Source organism: Nycticebus coucang, chromosome 7 (assembly GCF_027406575.1).
Source record: "Nycticebus coucang isolate mNycCou1 chromosome 7, mNycCou1.pri, whole genome shotgun sequence".
Classification (NCBI taxonomy): Eukaryota; Metazoa; Chordata; class Mammalia; order Primates; family Lorisidae; genus Nycticebus; species Nycticebus coucang.
Window position 1 is genome coordinate 4,996,721 of NC_069786.1, and position 22,560 is coordinate 5,019,280.

Genomic DNA, 22,560 nt, shown 5'->3' on the forward strand with positions numbered 1-22,560 from the left:
GCACTGAAAACATAGTCTTAAAAGAAAAAGGAAGCTGAGTCCTCTCTCTGCCCACCCCTGAAATTTTCAGTGAGCAGGGGGAGGGAGAAATGGTTGTATATAAACTGACCTAACTCTGTGGGTGCTGCTTTAGAAGAACACGCCCACAAGTGTTTTGGAACCAAAATTCTTGCGTCTGTTACAACTTGATTTCCAAGTTGAAGAATGTTCCTTCTCAGTGAATTTAAAGTATTTAGAGGCAAGTAAGAAAAAATAAATACAAAAGGAAAGAGTGTAAAAAAATACAACAGACTTTTAAAACTTTGGGCTGTATGTAATGAGCAGGCAGGAAAGTCCTCCCAGGCCCTTTCCTGCGACGTTTCCCTCAGCTGCCTCTTTTCCTGGCTTCACTGCCCCATCCTCCTGGGGCTGTGAGCAGCCCAGTGGACTTGCAACCAGAGGACAAGCAGCAACCCAGCACCTCTGTGGCTAGGTCTGCCAGGCAGCTCATTAGCATCCCCAAGCCTCAGTCCCTAAGGCGTAATAAGGAACACCCCCAAGGGGCTGTCCAGAGCCAGATGGAGGCAAGGGAGCTGCGCACTGCAGGACCCACCCAAACGTCCAGCAGGTGTGGCCCCTGCTGACGGACAGAGGCTCTTTTCTGTGGCTTTCACTTTCCATTGATCTGTCTCCAACAGCCCTTCCCACCCTTTCTGTCTTAAAGAATATACAGGGCCTCCCAAAAGTCACCTCCAAAGAAGCTATACATATGGAAAACAGGGAATTGTAGGTAAATGAACCTTTATTTACAAAACATTCATTATAAATTTTACAAAATATTCTCAATAATCTCTACATGCTGGCCACACCTTTGTAAAATTCTGTAACACACCTCCGCATAGATGCCCTCACCCTCCTGACCGTCTGTAACCGCCCAGAGAGAGAAGAGGGCCCTGAGAGGCGGCCACTGCCCCGTGGATGAGTCATGGCAGAGACAGCAGCCGGACTGGGAAACCGTGAGCCCTTACCTGGAGCAGGAGGATGAACTGTGGGAACCTCTGCACAGGCCTTGTCATCAAGCTGTAGAGAGTGACCCGGTCAGGACTGGCCTCTTGGCGCTGCTGCAGAGGAAGACACCAGCTCACCAGGCTATGGGGCGCAGTGCCCTCTGCCAGGGCGCCCTCCTGCCCAGGACGCCCTCCTGCCAGGACACCCTCCTGCCAGGACACCCTCCTGCCCTTGGTGCCCTCCCGCCCTGGACACCCTCCTGCCCTTGGTGCCCCCCTAGGTGGGATCTCCCATGACTGAGGACAATCAGGAAGGAACTCCTGGCTACTCAAGAATCTATACCTCATCTTTAACTGGAAGAAATTTTACCAAACCTCTCTCAAAATACTTTGTGCACCTGTGCTAGGGAGAATCTGCCACTCTCATGAAGGGGACAAACCTCACACTTGGGCTTAGCTCCAGGAGGATTCCAGGGCTCTGTGGGGTGTCTGTGTTCTGACCACTCAGCCCAGGGGGTGGCCACCTCTCCCTGCAGGAAGGAGATGCTGGGTGGGCCTGGACCTTCGCTACCTGAGGCCACTGGGTAGCCCTGACCTGGAGCAGCACCCATGTGTCTTTAGCTCCCTGGCTGCAGAGCAGCACTGGCCACAAAGGACCGTTCCCAGCATGCCCTGGCCGTTCAGCTCCCCAGGCGCCAGGCTCTGAGGTACCTCCAGGCTGTGAGATAAGGTCAGAGTTCATCTTCCCAGGCTGCCAGGCAGCCGGCGAGCTGAGAGGTGGGCGCTGTGGTCACAGCACCGGACCTGAACAAACTCTCAGAGGAGATGCATTGTTAACTCCGTCCCCGCTGTCTTTCCCTAAGAGAAAGAAATGTGGCCATAGCAAAAGGACAGGGAGCCTGCAACTCTGCACGAGGGGGGCTGCTGCTTAATCCCTTACCAAACCTGGATGGGCCCCTGGATGGAGAGTGTGGGACCCCTGCTGAGTGCTAGGCGGGGAGGGGGCATATTCCAGCCCACAGAACATTGCTGCTGGCAAGAATACAGCCCAGGGAGCCTTAGCTGCAGTGCTCAGGAGGACAGCCCAAGCTCAAGAACACTTTGTCCCAAGGTTTTATAATGTAAATGAGGGCCTTGAGCAAAGCAGACAGAGCCTGCTGCTTGAATTTGAAGCCTGAATTCAGTCTGCTTTGCGGTGCAACAGCCCTTCCTCTCACAGCCTCCGACCTGACCTGTATCTTAGGACTGGGGAAGGCCCTGGCTCGTCCAGCTCAGCCAGGAAAAGGCTCCCCTCACTGCAGAGTGGGGGGGACCTCAGGAGGAACAAAGCCTGCCTGGGGCCAACTCGGAATCTAGACGAGAGTTCTGTTACAACTGCGGGAATGCTGGAGGACACCAAGGAAAAGGTAATTTTGGACCAGATCTTGACCTTCTTTCTTTCTACCTGTCCATCTACACACTTAAGGACGTGTGAATTAAAGGTATGTTCAAAAAGCTACATTGGGATCTCAAGTTCGTTTTCTTTGTGCCATTAAACCTGTGGCTGGTCCTGAGACCTTCATGCTTACACTACACATTTTTTTTTTTTTTTTTGGTTTTTGGCCAGGGCTGGGTTTGAACCCGCCACCTCCGGCATATGGGACCGGCGCCCTACTCCTTGAGCAACAGGCGCCGCCCCACACTACACATTTTGAAGCAAGATTCAGTACACTGAATCTTGATGGTGATTGTGAAGTATTTTGACCTGGACCTTGGGCTGTCCTCCTGGGCACTGCAGCTAAGGCTCCCTGGGTTGTATTCTTGCCCACAGCAATGTCCCCTGGGCTAGAATATGCCCCCTCCTGTCTCGCACTCAGCAGGGGTCCCATGGCTTGCTGCACTGGGTCCCCGCACTCTCCATTGAGAGGATATTAACATGCAAAATTTTTTAAATGTGCTTACCTTTAAAAATTCAAGAAAAGCAGGCTTTGTAGCACATGTTTTCTTGAGGACTGCCACAGCTGTACTAAAATTGTTCACATATTCACTGTAAGCATCCAGGACCATGGATTTAGAAAACTGAAATACAGGAAATTAAGGAGAGGAAGGCAAATTTAAAAAATTTGCTCTTGGAGAGGCAGAGACAGGTGGATTGCTTGAGCACACAAGTTCCAGACCAGCCTGAGCAAAAGCAATACCCTGTCTCTACTAAAAAAAAAAAATTTTTTTTAAATTGAGGCAAGAGGATTACTTGAGCCCAAGAGTTGGAGTTGCTGTCAACTATGATGCCAAGGCACTCTACCCAGGGGGACAGCTTGAGACTCTACCTAAAATAAATATTTTATAAATAAATAAAATAAAAAGCTCCAGGCAGAATTTAAAAAAAAAAAAAAAAAAAGATCTGAAACCTCTCCCAAATGCCCTTCCAGCCACTGCATGTGATTTTCCTTTAGCCTCCTCAAGAATGGTCTAAGTGGCCAGCTGGACCTTTTTTATAAACCCCAGTGCAGTTTTGGGCATCCTTGTTCAGACTACCATGGTAGTCTGGGGTTAAGATGGCTCCTGACCACAGAGAAATACAGGTGGTGATCACAGACAACCTTCTTTAAATTCCTGCCAAGCCTCACTTGGTGAGCTCCAATTCCAGGACTCTAAGGGAGACTATCAGGCAATTCACGTACTGCGGGGTCCAGGATCCTCAGACCAACACTGGCCACTCCCTACAGGTACACTGGAAGAGTGAGCCCATTCCCCAGGTCCCACGGACATTTATTTCCCAAAACACAGAGGTTTTAAGAGGCAGAAACATCTGCCCTTGGTGTTAATATTCAAAGAAAAAAAAATGTATTCCATGTTATAGTCCTAAAATGCTACAGTTCCTCTAGACAGACAGGCAAACAACAACATCCACAGAAAGATCTGACGGGACTCACTGATGAAGGAATGCTGTCCTCTAAATTATGTGTTTAAAAAAAAAAGATTTCTTTTTCTGTTTTAAAATGTTGGCAAGGTAAATATTTAAAGACTAGAGACAGAGTTGTAGTTACTACATAAAATAGCCCAAAAAATGTTATAATAAGATAAATATCCAATATTTCTCTTTTTTATTTTTTTAATAAGGCTCTATGAAGGGTATTATGCAAATATCTTAGTAAGAATGTTGTGTCCACGTTCTACTCAAAATGTCCTACAACTTACATATTTCATCAAGAGCACGTATGAATAATTTAGAAAAAAGAAAAACTTTTCACGTATCATTATTATAGCATTCATTTAAGTACACTTTAAAAAAAACTTGCAAGCTTATATCCTTTTGATACCATTATTATCTTAAGTAATTACAGAAACGAATCTGTTTTATCCATAATCTCCTACATTTAGAAAGGAATCTAACCAAAATATGATGTATATAATTCACACTCAGAGCAAACATAAAATGACTCAAAACTGCCAGTGCAGAAGCTTCGTGTGGGGGCTTCTGGGCAGCGACTGTTCCTCCCACCAGGAAACGCTGGTGCAAGCTGTCGCAACACCACATTCCTGTGTCTCGGCGCAGAGTCCAACGTCTGTGTCTACACAGCAAAAAACTCTAGATCAAAGAGCAAAGTTTGAGGAAACATATTTTCCCAGAATGTGTTTTCTACTGTTGCCAGGCAAGAGAGAATCCTGCACACGAAAGGTGTGACCAGGGTTAGGAAGAGAGGCGAGAGCCGTATAGAGCCGAGATACAGCGATGTTACAGTGCTGCCCACAAGCTGCTCTTTGTTCAGCAACATACATATTACTGAGCATACAAATAGCACCTCCCAGACTTGAAATAGTGCACGTTCTACATCGCTCCGGCAGCTCCCTGCCCTGAGCCTCCACGCGCCTCCTTGGGCTCCTTGTCAAATGCCCACCTCTTGTTTACCCAGGGCACACACGCAGCCAGGGGAACTGCATGTTTTCAGCTCACGGTGCTCACAGAAAGAAGCACTGGTCCTGTGTTGAGACTCCACCTGTCCAGGACCAAACAACAGTGTAAGAGGAGGAAAAGGGACTCAGGTGTAGTTACCGAAGCCACAAAGACGTCACCGATGGTTTCCACAGAGTCCCACTCGGACACGCGGCTGGCCAGCGCAATCTGAAACATGGAGTGACACTGCAGGATCTCTTTGACGCGGTGGAACACCACCTTCAGCTTCCTCTCGCTCAGAACCTTCGGCTCCATCTCAGACAGCGGTTTCTCATAGTGCTAAGACAGAATAAGTAAGGATGGTTCAGACATTTTTAAAAGGGTAGATAAAAGAATATATAAGTTTCATCTTGGGTTCATAACAAATCATGACTTTTGATGTCAATATACAGACACGATACTTAAATTCTTTGGTGAATTTTGCAGATTTGCACGTTTTTTTGGCTCATAAACATATATGTGTATAAAACACGTATGTCTAACAAAAACTACATGTTTTTTAAAGGATAATAAAAACGTATGTACTGGCTCGGCGCCTATAGCACAGTGGTTACGGCACCAGCCACATACACCAAGGCTGGCGGGTTCGAACCCAGCCAGGGCCAACTAAACAACAATGACAACTGCAACAAAAAATAGCCGGGTGTTGTGACGGGCGCCTGTAGCTACATGGGAGACTGAGGCAGGAGAATCACTCAAGCCCAAGAGTTTAAGGTTGCTGTGAACTGTGACATCTACCGAGGGCGACACAGTGAGATTCTGTCTCAAAAAAAAAAAAGTATGTATTATATGACACAATACTCAGGTACCTCCAAAATCCTCTTGAGGGCATCCACGTAGTTCTTTTCACTGTCAACAACTGCACCCAGGATACACCTTCTTACAACCTGTTGGAAATTAGAAAACACACTAGTAGAAAATAGCTTCAGAATAACATACAGGTAAGTTTTACTTCTATGCTGAGCTTTTTGACAAAAAAGTTTTTGTTGTTGTTTTTAAATAGTAGGTAAAGGAAACTTCCAAAGCTCTTTAAAATACTCTAAATGGTAGGTTAATGAAATAAGATTATAGATTCAACGCATGCTTTCCCCAATTAATAGATGTATATTTATGTTGTATCTTAAATCTCAAATTATAAACTGTAACTACAGCAGAATGAATAAAATTATAACGCTTGAAACAAATTCACTCACTGAAGTGAAAATAATGAACTGAATTAATCGACTGTATTTTATGTGTGCAACACCAAGTTAGATGGTATATTTCATACTTAATTGTAAAAAAGTTCCCAGTCTTGATCAATGAATGTTATTAACAAGACTTATCAAAAATCCTCCTTCCACCAAATACCCTCCTTTGATGGGCTCTCACCTAGTGTACACAATGCAAGGGGACATTTCAAAACAACTAAGAGTATATTATGAATGTCATACCGCAAAAATAAGTAAGTGAGGTGGTGGTTATGTTAATTAGTTTGATTTAAGCATTACACATTGTATATCAAATCATCACATTATACCCCACAAATGCATAGTTATGATTAAACAAAAATTAAGTAAAAAAAATGTAAAAAAATAAAATAAAATCCTCCTTCCAAAGTTATAGAAAAACAGAAAGCTCGTGGAAGGTCAAAGGACAGTGTTTTTTTTTTTGGAAAGATTTTTTGAACATCCAAAGTCCATCTACGGGCTAAGAATGCAGAGGAGAAATTACTCCTGTCATTTAGAGCAAAAGACTCCTGCTATCTGAGATGTTTGCATTTCAAACACTAGTGTTATTTTCTGTTTGCTTTTCATTACTGAGGTACATACAAGTACAAACTCCTGTCTCTAAGGTCTCAAGAAAGGCCACTTTCCTCACCTCAAACACATTCCAGCAAGTCGTTTGCCAACTCAAGGAAAATAGAGCAAAATATGGCAACAGGGTTGCTTCTCAACTAGAGCACACATCCACGCATGTGAACACACGCCTGAACACAGACATCACACACCAACATAAACCACACATGAACGCGTGCACACGGGCACACTCCGCACCTAAACTAGCACACCCAGGCACACCAGGGCAGCTCCAGCAGTCCCCGCGCCCGGTGTTGCTATTTGAAGACACTGCAGCGCCCCCTGGCGGGAGGAGAGAGCATTCCCCACAAAGAAAATCCCTCCAGTTAAGCAGATTGCAGGCCAACCTGGATAGACAAGAGGATTATTCTCTTTAAAAAAAAAAAAAAGACTATTCAATTCACAAAAGTAGGGTAAAAATTGACCTTTCGAGGATACCTAGAAAACAAACTTAGGTATTTTTTTAAAATACAGATGTGGCTGGGGTTAAAAACAAACATACATACACGAGATGAGAAGCCAGGAAGCCTCAGATCTGACCAGCGCTGCGGCCACTACATGGTGGCTGATCCACTGAACCGTTTGAGCCCCCAGGCTTTGACTTAAGGTGATGGCTCAGGTCCCAGGGACCTAGTGACTTCCCACGAGCCACTCCTTGTTCCAGAACTCAGATTACCAGACACTACCCCACAGCTCTTGAGCCACAGTATTTGTAGGTTGGTTGCTTGCTTGGTTTATTTATTCCCCACCCCACCCCCCACCCCCCGCCGAGATGATATTAGTGGATCGGGTCAAAGGATCTGGAATTGTTACAATAATTTAAAAAAGAAAATCAGTCTCCTAGATTTCATGGCTACTACATGTGACGTCAGACTTCATCTGCAAAACTGAGGAGGTGAACACCAGAGCAGAGAGCAGATTGCCACCCTTGTCTCCAACATACACCCCTACTCTCAGAAATCTCAGACCCACACCCCTACTATCTCTTCATACACCGACACCCCTACCCAGTCACCTCACAGACCTTCACCCCTACTCACGGTCTCCCCACAGACCCTCACCCCTACTTACTGTCTCCTCACAGACTCTCACCCCTACTATCTCCTCACAGACCCTCACCCCTACTCACTGTCTCCTCACACTCTCACCCCTACTCAGTGTTTCCCCAGACCCTCACCCCTACTGTCTCCTCACAGACTCTCACCCCTACTGTCTCCCCACAGACCCTAACCCCTACTCACTGTCTCCTCACAGACTCTCACCCCTACTCACTGTCACCTCACAGACTCTCACCCCTATTCACTGTCTCCCCACAGACCCTAACTCCTACTCACTGTCTCCTCACAGACTCTCACCCCTACTCACGGTCTCCCCACAGACCCTAACCCCTACTTACTGTCTCCCCACAGACCCTAACCCCTACTCACTGTCTCCTCACAGACTCTCACCCCTACTCACTGTCTCCTCACAGACCCTTACCCCTACTGTCTTCTCAGACCCTCATCCCTACTCAGTCTCCTCATAGACCCTCACCCCTACTCACATTCTCCTCACAGACCCTCACCCCTACTCAGTCTCCTCACACTCTCACTCCTACTCACAGTCTCTTCAGACTCGCACCCCTACTGTCTTCTCAAACCCTCACCCCTACTCAGTCTCCTCACACTCTCACCCCTACTCACGGTCTCTTCAGACTCTCACCCCTACTCACTGTCTTCTCAGACCCTCATGCCTACTCAGTCTCCTCACAGACCCTCACCCCTACTTAGTCTCCTCACAGACCCTCACCCCTACCCAGTCTCCTCACAGACCCTCACCCCTACTCATTGTCTCCTCAAGACCTTCACCCCTACTCACTATCTCCTCACAGACCACACCCCTGCTCGCTTCCTCTTTAGCGACCTCCACAACCCTATGCCTTTTTTCACCTGCACGTCTTTAACTCAGGCTGCTCTCTTACGCTCAGTGGTGTGTGCATCTGGCTTCCTGACTCCTTGTGTCTGGGTCCCCACCCTGCCCTCTGGATCCGAGTCCTGTGGCACCTCCTTTCTCAAGGTGCCCTCTGATACCCTAGCAACATTTCTTCTGTGTGTTTAACCCATTTGGACTTTTTTCCTCTTACACTTCACTACTTCCCAGTTTCTCAGAGACCAGGTCCTTGCCCCACTCCCCTCCTGGGCCATCAGTAACCAGCTCAGAGACCCAGGTGAGGCGAGTGTCCCTGTGGTAAAGGGACAGGGGAGATGACTCTCCTGATCTGACGCATCATCAGATGGCAACAATGCATCAGGAATCTACTCCCTTCTTACAACCCCTGAGGCTACAATGAGGTGTGTGAACCTGACAGTGAGGATGGGCAGAAAGTGCCAGATGCTTTGTTCCTGGAACGATCTATCAGTAATCCCCCTTGGTCCAGCAGCTTCCTAGGAGTGAACTACACAGAGGTGTCAACAACCGAGTTGTGATGAGGGGAACTGAGTTCAGAAACAGGACTCGTTTTCACGTGGCTGAGGCCATGGTTCAGATCACTGGCCTCCTCTGAGCCTGGGCTTACCCAGCAATGAAATCCATGTATCCCAGGGCTGTGGGGCATGACGTGCACTACAGCCTGTCTAGGACTCTGCATGGGGCCTGCCCTGATCACCTTGAGGGCAGGCCCTGAACACCTGTCCCCCAGCTCTGTCTACGCCTCCTCCAGCCTCAGTGCACCACTGGGAACACATGCAACACCTCCTCATTCTCCTGGGCCTCGACTCCCCTTCAGTTCAAATGAAATGTGAGTTCCTATTGCGGCCTGACCAGTTATCAGCAGCTCTTAGGGAGCCTGTTCAATCTTTGTTTAAACTTTGACCTTACTACCGAGCATTTTTATGTTGTTTTTCTTTAATCAGACTGTGCTCTACATGGATCTGTCTGCCTCCCTCTCTCCCCCTGTCTCTCTCCCGCACCTGCCTGCATCTACATGCCCAGGTGTGTAGCTGTCTACCCAGCTCAGTCTCCATATTTGCACCACGCTACCATAGGTGGAAAAACTCAAACCCGATCCAAAAGCATCAACCTCGCCCTCAAAGCCTTACAACTCTGATATTGGTCTTGTTGCTCAAGTTGTCTCTTCCCTTTACCCAAAGATAAGGAAATGGACTCCAACCAGCGTGTAGCACACTGTACTGGTGACCGGCACCGAGGGCCAGCCCTGCCATCCCACCTGCTGCTGAGATAAACCCTCAGGCATCGGCGTCAAGACAGCTTCTGGGTGCTTGCAGTCAACATCGATGAATAAATTCTGCTCTTCCTCAGGACAAGCTCTATGATCTTAAAAAAGGCCAGAATGCATGAGTTTTACATTGAAATAATATAGTCACAACAAAATTAGCATAGTAAAATCAGCTGTCAAGTCAATGTTCTGAGTAGACATTTCCATTTGCCACACTTACTTTTCCATTCAACTTAGTGTAGTAAAATTTTAATAAACCAAATAAAATATCCTTCCGATAAGGTAATACAGTATTTGTCAATGTTTGAAATGTTCAATATGTGAAGTTTAATTTCAAAAAGCAGAAGTGCTGTTTGAATAGCTAGATGATAAAGTGGCAATATTGTAGAATTTTAAAATTTTAGAATACTTTAGAAACTAAACATTTTAATTTCTTAATCTATAGAATATCACTATCAGAAACAAAGAATAGCAGCTAAGAATGGCTAAGAACAAATGCTCATGTGAGACTTCGTACATTTCTAAACTTTCTATCTGCTTCTCTAAGTCTGAAAAAGCACAGCTTTCAAAACATCAAGCTGTTTAAACTAAAACTATTTTAAAATCTGGATACAGCTAACTCCATGAAAGAATGCAGAAAATGGAGGGAATATACACAAAGCACAAGACCTTTTAGGTCACAGAAACCTGAGTTTTCCTTATTTAGTGATCCACTATGCTGGCCATGCTGAAAAATCATCTATAAGGCTTAGAAAAAACTTTACCACTGTCCAGGCTCCTCTCCCCACTGAGATTGAAGCCAGGGGCTTGTGGGACTAGGGAAGAGCTCCCCATTTAATTCTCACGTACTTCCAGGACAAAGACCACCAATCAGTCCCAGCCTGTCCCTTGGCTCTGCCCACACCTCTCCAACCAATCTCCTGAAACCACCTCCCCTCAACCAGAGGCCAGTCCTGACCTCCCCTCACAGCCTGGACCATGGCTGCTCAGACTAGCTCCCCAGGGCGCCTCCTGGGGACCGCATGGGTCTGCAGCCCCTGCTATGCACCCTGGGTGGGGCCAAGAGCAGGCACTTATATCCAGCCCCCAGAACCCAGGCTCAGGCGGTGGTGCTGTGGGTGGGCAGACCACATGCTGCAAGGCACAGAATGCAGCCCCAGATCCCACACTCCACCTCCCCGCCTTGCTTTCACGGGGCTGCATACGAGTCACCTCCACAAAGGCTGTTTTTACTTGGTGCCCCCAGCACGTGGCAGCACCTCTATTGGGGCACAAACTTCATTGGACGTTTTATCAGAAGGTACAAACTAATAAATAAATAAATAAACCCCTTGGGAATCCTGACTTCCCTTCCTCCATCTTGTCTGAAATACTGACTTCACTAGGGGGAAAGGACGAGAAGGCCTGATGAGTCTAAACTTTGCCCACATGGACTGGTAGCACTCCTAGACCACTCCAGGAGGAAATGTGTGACTGTAAAGTCCTTTCTAAGGACAGGCATTAGCAACGCTAGCCGCACACTAGTGCAGGATGGGAGACCAGGAGAGCGCTGAGAAATGGCAAAGAAACAGGATTTGTACAGAACCAGGTCACAGTCACAATGACCACTTTAGAATAAAAGACTCTCAACTACCTTCCACAAAACTAGATTTCAATTTATCAGTGCGTAGAAGTTGGGAGAAATCTTCTGAGACGCAGAATGACCCCTGCCTGCCCCGGCTATCAGTGCATAGGGTACCTGCACACGGAGTCTCGTTTTCACAAACACACTGCTCAGCCTACTGCTGCCTTGATGAGGTTTTTAGAAAAGACTTAAAAATTCTAGTATCATCCCAAATCTTCTCGGACTGGGGAGAAGGGTTCCTAAAGCCCTTGTTAGGAAAGCCACCTTCCTGGTGTACAACCTCAGTCCTTGCAGGACAGCAAACACACCACAGAGTGTCAGTGAACTGTAAATACAGAATCTGTCGTTTTATTTTATAAGGAGTGACAGTGCTAAGAGTCCACATTTCCGAGGTCCCAGACACCTGAGTAGATTTAGGGATGGGGTAGGGGTGAGGCTGAGGGGCTGGGGGAGGGGGGGGCAACTAACTACAGACTCTCGTAGTTCCAATTTAGCCTTTTAACATTTCCCTCCAGGACCCTCTGTGGCTGTGTCCCAGTGGAGCTTCAGCCAGCTGCTCACAGGCCCCTTCATATTGGGGGTCATGTGGAAGGGGTAGGGGTGAGGCTGAGGGGGTGGGGGTGGGCGCAGATTATGCTCTGCTGAGGAGACAGCAACAAGAGAACTGAGGCCGCTGCCCACTGGGCACGGCCCTTTACCAGCGCAGCCCTTGATTTTCAGCTGGATGGGGACCCACAGAGCTGGGACCATTCCTGAGTGCAGACTCACGGTCACAGACCTTGAGAAATGAGAGACTTAGTCCTGATGAAGGAGCGGCCCCTCTTGACTGCTGCTTTGGTTTTTTCGAGCCCGTCCTTGGTTCCTTCCTTTGCAGCCTTCATGAGCTTTTGCATCTGTTAAGAAAAAAAAGGGGAAACACATGAGAAGTGGTGCAAGTCAATAAAATGCTACTTTTTATTTATTTTAAAAGAATACTGTCAAGTAGTTAGGGCTTGAAATACAACCTGAAATTGCCTTTTCAGTTTGGGAGAGTTTTCCTAGTTATTAGGGGTGTGTGTGTGTGTGTGTGTGTGTGTATCTGTGTATGGTTTGAAGCTATTTTTTGTTTGGTTTTGTTTATTGAAAAAAGGAAACAACAAACATTAAAAATAGAGCCCTTCCTTGACATGTTTAAAAACGTTTCCTGCTATGTTTAAAAGTCAGTCTTCATTCTTATTAAAATCACTTAACAAACACAGAGAGCTTTGTAGAGGTCACAAATGGATATACTACAGGGTTCAGATGTCAAACGACTTGCTCAAAATTAAGGGGTAAAACAACTAACTACAGACTCTCGTAGTTCCAAGTTAATCTTTTAACATTTCCCTCCAGGACCCTCCATGGCTGTGTCCCAATGGAGCTTCAGCCAGCTGCTCACGGGCCCCTTCATACTGGAGTCATGTGGACCCAGCGCAAACCATGGGGCAGAAAGGCCAGGTCCAGTCTAGTGACTGATACACAGGGACCAATGAGCCCATGGGGGGAACGGCCGTACCATGCAAGGCCTCAGGGTTGGACGCACCACTGCGCATGAGCTGGAACTCTCTGGAGCCTAGCTTAAGTCTCACACATGTCATAACACTTGGGAGCTTCTGATGCACATGTGGGCATTTTGTTTCTAATATATATATTTTCTTTTTAGAGACAGGGTCACTTCGTGTTGCCCAGGCTGGACTCGAACTCCTGGGCTCAATCGATCATCCCACCTCAGCCTCCCCAGTGGGGGGACGACAGGCAGTCACCACCGTGCCTGGCTATGGCACTTCACGTCTTAATCTTTAAAAACCTAATATCTGAGGTACACGGTTGTAGCACACGGCATGAATCTTCTTTTAGAGAAAACCCAGATGATGTGTTAAGAGACAAACCAATGTCCTTTCACACCAACCCCCTCAGAGGGTGCCTGCTTGAGTTCCCCACAGCGGCCCAGCGGCCCTCTGCCCTCTGCGCTGGCCGTGGGTGCCCTGCTGACAGGAGGCCCAGCCCCAGCCCTGACCATATCTGCAAGTGCTTGATTTCCAAATGCTTAGAGCAGTGATTTTCAACCAGTGTGCTGTGAGAGGATCTTAGTGTGCCATGAAAACTTTTAAAGATCACTATTTTCAAAAGAAGCTCAAAGCACAATAAGTAAATTCTTTCTTTCTTTTTTTTTTTTGATCGATATAATTTAAGTATGCCGTGGAAGTTTAAATATGGGTTCAAGTGTGCTGTGAGATAAAAGAGGTTGAAAAACACTGGCCTAGAGGCTTCACTCTGCTCTTCACTCCATCTTCCTAAGGATGACCTCCAGTCACCACTCGACAGGACAGAACACACCCATGCCTGCCTGCCTGAGCCAGCACCAGACTCCACTGCCCATCACCTGTACAACCTTCTCTTACAGCGATGTTAAAATGTCAAAGGCACTGGGCTCCCAACTCATACATCCCTCAGCCCCAGCAAAGGATGGCGCCCTGCGACCCTATCCTGGCACCTCTCCCCCAAGTCCCGTCTTCTGGCCACGACCTTGTGACCCTGCCCTGCCCCAGTGTCTCCTGCGGGTTCACAGCAAGGCGCCTCCAGCTAGCTTCTTCCCATCCCAGACCCGTCCTGGTCTCCAGCCAGCCCCAGTCAGGTGCCCACCACACTCTCAAGCCCCACCCCCTGTAAAGCAGCGGAAGACCCTGGGTTCTGGGAATTGAACGGCTTCCCAGCGTCATGTCTCAGCCAGGTCTCCTGTCACTAAATGAGGGAGTCCACTGGACCAGGCCACTTGCCTGTTGTGGCCCTCACTGCTGCCCACGTCTATGTGTTTCCACCAGGGGTCCTCAAACTGCGGCCCGCAGGCCACATGCGGCGGTATGATTGTATTTGGTCCCATTTTGTTTTTTTACTTCAAAATAAGATATGTGCAGTGTGCATAGGAATTTGTTCATGGTCGTTTTGTTTTTTTTTAACTGTAGTCCGGCCCTCCAATGGTCTGAAGGACAGTGTACTGGCCCCATGTTTAAAAAGTTTGAGACCTCTGTACCGTCCACTGTCCCCAGGCTGGCCCCCCCCACTCCACTCCAGCTCTAAGGGGCCCTCATCCCTGGAAAGAAACCCAGGCTGCCTGCCACCCCATGATCCTGCTTCCTGGGGTTCCGCAGGGAAGCCAGCCATGCATAAGGGGTGCCACGATTCTAAGGTGTTGCCTCCGAGAGCCTGACCCCAGGCATTGTGCAGCGAACAAACTGGTGGGAGTGTCATTCAACGTTTATGAATAAATCACAAAATATCAAAAGGACAAAAGATCAAACTGAAGTAAAAAGTACTTGACAGTGCCCTTTTAAAACACATCAAACAGGTGTCCATCAGGATGTTTGAATCCAGCAGCTCTCAAACTTTTGGGTCCCAGGAGCCCTTTACACTCTCAAAAATTGTTGAGAACCCCAAATAGCTTAGTTTATCAGGGTTTTATTTATCTATATTTACTACAGAAGTTAAAATTGAGAAACAAATTTAATATTTTTATAGCTCTTCATTTTAAAAACTAACAAATCTATTACGTTATTATCCTGCGGGCACAGCTGGACTCTGCACTCCAACAGCTGTGAGGCCATGCACCTTGGGGCCACAGGGGGGCCCCAGCTCACATGTGAGAGGATGGAAGTGAGAAGGTGAACACCACCTTGGCGTCACCTGGACCGGTGACACCAGGAGCCCCTGGACCACACTGTGAGAAGCACGGCTGTAACCATGAGCAGCAGAGCCGCCTTGGTTTGTCTCCCTTGTTAAGGCACAGCCAGCTTCCAGGCCACGCCGTCCCCGCGGCACACAGGGTCAGCCACTCTACCTTCAACGTGTGCTTCTGCCTCAGCTGCTGTACCTCCACGGCGCCCACTGTGCTGGCCGCCAAGCCCCTCATCTTTCTCTCATAGTGCTCCTTTAGACGGCTTAGGTCATGGGACAGCTACAGCATAGAGAGACACAATCTTTTCACAAAAGGCTCTTTTTGGAACTTTGAGATAATCTTACATTGAAAGGACCTTGGCAGTGGCAGCTCGGGGCATTTGCACGCAAGCTTCTCTGGGGACAGGGGTCCCAGGACCACATATGTTGCGTGAGAGCCCCACTGACCAGCCAAGCTGATGTTTGGGAGATAAACACGTCATCAAAAGATGGATGCTATTTCAGATGAGCCAGACTGGAGACTTTTCCATGCCAAATACGAATAGATAAATGCATGAAAAAAAATCTATGTAAAATTTTTCGTTTATATTTTGATGGAATTATTATCAAATATATAGAATGCACAAAAAACTATTCTTTTATGTCAGCACCCAAGCAAAAGATACTTGTATCCAAAAGTGTGCTGAGGGGTGACAGACTTTGGATATGGCCGGCATAGAGTCCCAGCAGTCTCCAAACTGACGGGGACAGAGGGACCTTGTGGAGCCTCCTCCGTGTGGCCACAGAACCTCAAGTACATGCAGCTGGGCCCCACAGGAGGCTTCTGATAAAAATTTGAGACTGTTTTTGAGACTTTATTTTAGTAGTTTTTAAAATATGATTGTTTACACTTAAAAGCCGGGCTCTTCTTGTGGCACTGCCACCATGAACAGGCCTAACCTTTCACATGTGGCACTCTGTCTGTACCTGCCCCTCATCCTATCCCCATTCCAGGGCGCTGCTCTAGAGACATGAGGATGCGGGAGGCAGAGGGAGAAGCCCCGTTGCTGCTGCTCTCCATTTACAAGCCAAGTTCCTGCTTTCATTTCTCTCTTGTCCTGGGAGGGAAAGAATGCCGAACTGTGGCCATCCCTAAGCACTTCAGGTGCCTGGTCTGGGAGCTCGGGTCCAGGCTGAGGGCAAGGAGGGAGGACGTTCCTGACAGTGCTGGTGGGCTCACTAGTGGTCCACACCTGACCCGGCCCCACTTGTCCATGGTACACCATGAAGGCAAAATTCGAAAGCATCCCAGGCACAGACTGAACGCCCCATCTCACTCTGTAAATCCCATTTCATCACAGGTTTCTGACTTGGCTATATATGATAAATGCCATCTTACCCACAGAAAGCTTCATTTGTTGTTTAAATCCCAGTTCTAATAATTCTGGTGACACTTCCTGAGCAAAGCTTGTTAATGACACTGGGTAAAAGCAAGCTGACCTTGCAAACTGGCGGATTCTCCGAGTTTTGTGAAAACAAGCTCGCAGAATACAGAGAATCTCAGCTGCCCGTAATAACTTGTAGCCCACACGGATGGAGCAGCTCGCTCTAAGACTGTAGTCTCTGGTTATCAGGGGCTGTGTGGGGCCAGGGAGGGTAAAACTGGTCCTCACCAATAGCGTCGTGGCGAGGCCTCTGATCAGTCTGTGTGTGACCAGCCCTGGACGTAGAATACACATGGTGGCCTGCATCTGGACCTCACACGGGACGTACATGAAGCACACTGATGTCACTGTGGCTCAGCACAAACCAACACTTTATAAACAAAACACAAAGGGCGTGCGTGCAGCACGGCCAGGCACCACCAGAACCCGGAAACCTCGACTCGCAATTCCCCGGGACAAGCCCCCAACTCCAGAATTCACTCTGAAATTGCTCCCTGAACTCAATCTAAAAACTTTTCCACAGAGAAAAAAATAATTAAAATTCCTTTTAAGAAGAGATCGTGCTGGAGCAGCTTAATAGCTTTTGTCCTTTAACATCATTTTTAGCACCCTTTATGTCTGCATCTTTCTGCTCACAGTGACAGGCACAGTGCAGCTGAGTAAAGCCTCTGTCGTCTGTTCAGTGTGCCCAGCATGACGCACAAAGTGTAAAACACATATCGCAAACAATTCAGAGAACGACTGTTCACTTTCTTAAAGTCTTCAAGTAGCAAGCTTGCCTAAGACCTTGTAAGTGACTTAGTTCATAAAAGTTTGACTCTCCAAATCTTTCCACAGTTATACTCACTGAATGAAATGACAGACTCCTCCTTTGCCAACATCTTATGCTTTCCCCAAATTACATGACAGGTTCTTAACAAATAGCTATTTAATTGAAATGTGAATTGCAATCGTATTTCACAGCCCTGGCCACGTGCTACCACACTGTCGCATGCAGACTGGACACATACTTGTTTTTTGTGGCTGCTGCGCAGGAAGGACCTGGGAATCCCGTTCCTGCACTCGGAGTCACTCTGCTCTTCGTAACTTTCAAATTCACTGGAACTCCACCCATATTCCAGAGAGCTGTTTCCGCCTTCTCCGTTCTCCACGTCATCATAAATCATTTCATCTGGATGCACAAATTCCAAAATGAAGTTAAAATAAAGATTCAGAATTCACTACTGACTGTTTTGTGCTTGTTTGTTGTTTTACCGAATCGCCTAGATTGGGGAGTTAGGATAAAGCAGAATAATCTGGAAGGGCAGCATGGTGCCCTGGAAAGGCAGCACCCAAGGTTGTGACCTACAGGAGCTGAGGAAAGCTCTGTGGACGATTCTGCAGCCTAAGGACCACTGGCCATAGGACCCCACTGCAATTGTCCAAATCATTTTTTGGCCAGAGAGAACTCTCCACAAAGGAAAATCTTTCCTTACATAAATGTATGAATTATAAAAAATTAGATAGACAGATGATTAATAGGTAGATGACAGGTAGGTAGGTAGAGAGAGGACCGATAGATGATGGATGGATGTAGAGACGGACGGACGGACTTTACACAGATATTTAAGTACAGCGCATGTAAAGCTCGCTTTAAACAACTGAATTTTTCTTTTGTGCTGAAAGTGGTCTAATAAAACTTACTAGTGTATTTAAGTTACTTCATCATGCCAGTAATTTCAGAATTAGCAAAGAACAGGTCATGTTTATGCCCTCAAATATGATGACAAGGGATCTGTATTTTAAAGTGCCGAGGGCCATAATCCACATTCTGCAAAAGTGAGTGATCTGAGCTGCGCTGCCTTGCAGGCAACCCTGCCCTGCCGTGACAACAGAGACCCAGGCCCACAGTCCAGCGCCTCTTTCAAACAGAAGCAAGGGTCTCAAATGCAAGAGAAGGAACGCTGACTGAGATGAAAACGCACAGTGGAGCTAGGAAATACACACGGATTTTCTATTTTCAATGCTGTATTGCTAACAAGACTTTTAGAGAATAAAAATGATATTCTACAAATTACCAGAATACCAGTGTCTAATTTCTATTACTCAATCACTAAAGCATACATGTTTACTTCACCTGAAGTTCCTCAGACATAAGTGACATCTTAAGAATAACTTATTCTTTAAATGATCATTTATGGATAACACAAGTTATGTGGAAGACAGCATTTCATGCCTTAAAAATATTAAATTTATTTCTTATGCATCCACAATTATTCACTGAAATAAAAGGTGGGCTTAAAAACCCCAAGTAATTAAGTACTAATAAATACACTCTTTAGGACGAAGAGTGAGCTTAGTATACACGATGATATTCAAAAACAAACATTTGCTCTTATTGGAAATGAGAAATTAGATGTGACTTTGTCACCATAAAAATCCCTAGATTTTAAAATTACCGCAGTCTTCTGGTATTTCTCTGCTGAAAACAAAACAGACCCTTCACTTTCCTGATAAAAAACCTCTGAAGAGTAAATGTCCTCCTGGCAAAACCATGACATGTGAAAATGAGCTCACTTTCTCGACGCGGCAGTGGCATCCTTCAGTGTGCGGCAGACGGGGGCCACCGGCTGGGCACACAGCAAACTCAGCAGCTCAGCCCAGCGTGGGGGTCCTGGCTGTGGGGCTGCTGTGTCATTCTAACTAGAAGGAGCCTCTGAGACCTAGTGTGTCTACTTCATGCAAAATACACCAATCGTGAAACATTTTGAACACACCAAAAAGCACAAACAACAGACATGCTTATGTACCTGGCCTAAAATCCCAATGTTTTGCCCTGATTGTAATGCTTTCCCATTTAAAGGCAGAAATAAACTTTTACACGCACAGAGCTAAAGCCGCGGGTCGGCAAACACAGGTCTGCACCTCAGGTGCAGCTCCAGAGGGAACACGCACCGCCTTCCTCTTGATGCTTTTGCTCGGTGCTGGTTGTGAATTGATGCGGTGCACGTGTGCGGCCCACACACCTATTCACGTTATGGCTAATCTAACTACCCACTGCTAATCCCCACCTACAGGGGCTGCTGGCCCTCCCGGCTCTCACTCAAGACAAGGCCACCACAGAGGGGTAGCCCACCCACAGGCGCTGGCCCAGGGGGTGTTTCTCCAGGAGACACACTTACTCAGGGCCACAGCTCATGCTGCCGCGGACTGAACGTGTGTCCCGGGGTTCACGTGCTGAAACTCTCACCCCCACAGGGACAGGATGAGGAGGTGACTGGTCTGGAGGGAAGAGTCTCGTGCATAGACTAGGGCCCTCATGAAAGGTCTCAAGAGCTGGTTCACACTTCCCGCCACCCTAGGAGGACACGGTGAGAAAATGGTCACCATGAACCAGGGTCTGCCAGGGCTTTGACCTCAGACTTCAGCCTCACAGCTGTGAGAAGCGTGTGTGTGCTGTGTGTGGGATCTCGTCACAGCAGCCTGGACAGACTTAGAGACCAAGTTCACTTTAGCCAGGAAGGACTAGGTGCTCAAGACTATGCCAGTAAGACGCTTCGGTGCAGGGAGAGCTCTTGTACCAGTGGGCCGTCGTGAGGATCAGACACTTGGCATCCCCAGCCAAAAAAGTGTAGTGGCTGACCACAGAGGATTGTCAGGGAATCTCAAAAAGACACATCGGAAGATGTTTGGCTCTGTGGCCACAAAAGTGCTGGGAACATTTGTGGGGTCCTTGAGTGTATTTTCCTTGTCCCAAGGTGGGGAAGGAGACAGTATTCCTTCAGCTGCAGGCTCAGTTGCCCTTGGCTGTGCCTGTGCAAGGGGACGCTGGCCTAGGCAGGGCCGCTGTCACTGTGGCAGGGAGCCTAGCTGTGGACCTTCTTGGCATGTTGGTTTCTGAGACTCCAAGTCACATCTTCTGTGAGGGAAGGCCTAGCCGGCAGGACAAATCACCCAGTACCACATTTCAGACTTGTTTTTACATCAGCCAGCCTTTAGTCCTCTCTTTATTTGCAGTGTACATTTAAATAACCACCTATGAGCATATTTATTAACAAGCACCTAGGAATTTTGTTTATAAATATGCCCCCATCTACCTCAGCCCCCAGCGTCAGACTCGTGAGGCAGGGATTGTGCCACCTGGTTGAGCGAGGACAGAGCTCTGTGTGTGACAGCTCACGATGTGTGTGGGGAATGAACATGTACGTAATGCTTTGAGCTCTTCACCATTAAGTAAGTGTACCGCAGATGTTAAGAACGTTTCCTTCTGTTGTGTTCTTAATACCAAATCTTATCAAGTGCTTTTTTTTTTTTTGAGAAAGAGCCTTAAACTGTCACCCTGGGTAGAGTGCTGTGGCATCAGAGCTCACAGCAACCTCCAACTCCTGGGCTCAAGTGAATCTCCTGCCTCAGCCTCCCAAGTAGCTGGGACCACAGGCGCCCATCACAACACCTGGCTACTTTTTGGTTGCAGCCATCACTGTTGTTTGGCAGGCCCGGGCTGGATTCGAACCCGCCAGCTCAGGTGTATGTGGCTGGCGCCTTAGCCGCTTGAGCCACAGGCGCCAAGCCTTATCAAGTGCTTTTTAAACTTATATTAAGCATATGATTTATGCCCATTAATTTGGAGAAATCACATTAAAAGGGCCTCCTAGTGCTAAGGGATGCCTGAGACAAGGGTAAGGGGATAAAATGGGCTTTTGCTTTGTGCTGAGACACTGCTGGCCTTGACTACCTGACACTTGGAGGCCCATTTCAGCCTCGAGCAAGGGGTTTACAAGTTTATGCTCACTTCATGGAGTGAGTGAGAGAGCACACTCTGTGCGGTTCTTCACGGGGACGGTGTGTAACAAGAGGAAGCGTCTGTTCCCTGAAGGCTAGTAAAGCCCAGGCACTAAACCGTCCAGGCCCAACTCTTATGCACGTTATTTCAGCAGTTGATTCAGTATCTTGGGTCATTAAAGATTTATTATAGTTCTCTATTGGGGGTGCAAATAATTTTTCAAGAAAATACTAAATTTCATCTCAATGTTTTAAGTTCATTAATATAGAGTTATGTAGAGAAGCCTCTTAAGGTTTTTGCAAATTCCTGCTGCAGTCACATCCTCTTAGATTACTTTTTTCCTTCCTTCCTCTCTCCCTCCCTCCTTCTCTCTCTGTCTAATATTACCAGCGGCTTGTCTATTTCTGTATTCTTTTAAGGAACCACATATTGTTTCTTGGTTTTATCATTTCTGCCCTTATCACGTCCTTCCTTCCACTCCCTTTTAATTTACTCCACTGCTCTTTTATGTAACTAAGTTGGATGCCAAGTTCATTATTTTTCAGTCTTTTGTAACATATGCCATTATGTCTATCTTCATTATTTCAAATCTATCCTCTACATTTTTGTTACTGTTCAAGTCAAAACATTTTCTAATTTCCATTCAGTTTTCATCTTTGACCATGAGTTACATACTAGTGTGACTTTAAATTTCAAAATATTTTTGGTTTTTACTGATTTTATTCAATTGTTATTAGAAATGAGGTCTGAATATCAATTCTTTGGCATTTGTCAATATTTCCTTGAGGCATACGTTATAATTGATTTTTCAAAATAGTCCACGTGTTGGAAAAACGCATATTCTGGCATTATTTGCTTCAAGAATCTACACATGACCTTTCAGCCAATCATACTATTTTGTTGTTCTAATCTCCTGTAGTTTACTAATTGCAGGTCTACCAATGCCAGAAACAGCACTCTTAAAATCTCCCACTCCAATCAAGTATTTATATTTTTCTGATTATATCTTTGCTATTTTTTTAAATGCATATCTTAAGGCTATTCTGTTAGGTCCATATACATTTAGAACTGTTATATACCTTGTGAAT

At 46.8% G+C, this 22,560-nt stretch overlaps 1 protein-coding gene across 7 annotated transcripts in view; it reads right to left on the minus strand.

The window, feature by feature from the left end:
* The window catches only part of ARHGEF10 (Rho guanine nucleotide exchange factor 10), a 101,896-nt gene that overhangs the window by 51,711 nt on the left and 27,625 nt on the right, over nucleotides 1–22,560 (minus strand). For 5 of the 7 annotated variants that reach the window (XM_053597714.1, XM_053597708.1, XM_053597709.1 and 2 more), the window contains exons 8-14: nucleotides 17,721–17,881; nucleotides 12,375–12,489; nucleotides 9,964–10,070; nucleotides 5,730–5,807; nucleotides 5,020–5,199; nucleotides 2,928–3,044; nucleotides 1,008–1,100 (exon numbers count right to left, since the gene is read on the minus strand). In XM_053597714.1, the coding sequence (XP_053453689.1) occupies nucleotides 1,008–1,100; nucleotides 2,928–3,044; nucleotides 5,020–5,199; nucleotides 5,730–5,807; nucleotides 9,964–10,070; nucleotides 12,375–12,489; nucleotides 17,721–17,881 (851 nt within the window). Of the gene's footprint in view, nucleotides 1–1,007; nucleotides 1,101–2,927; nucleotides 3,045–5,019; nucleotides 5,200–5,729; nucleotides 5,808–9,963; nucleotides 10,071–12,374; nucleotides 12,490–15,449; nucleotides 15,567–17,720; nucleotides 17,882–22,560 lie in introns of all 7 variants that reach the window. The other 2 variants (XM_053597715.1, XM_053597713.1) reach the window with 2 other exon arrangements.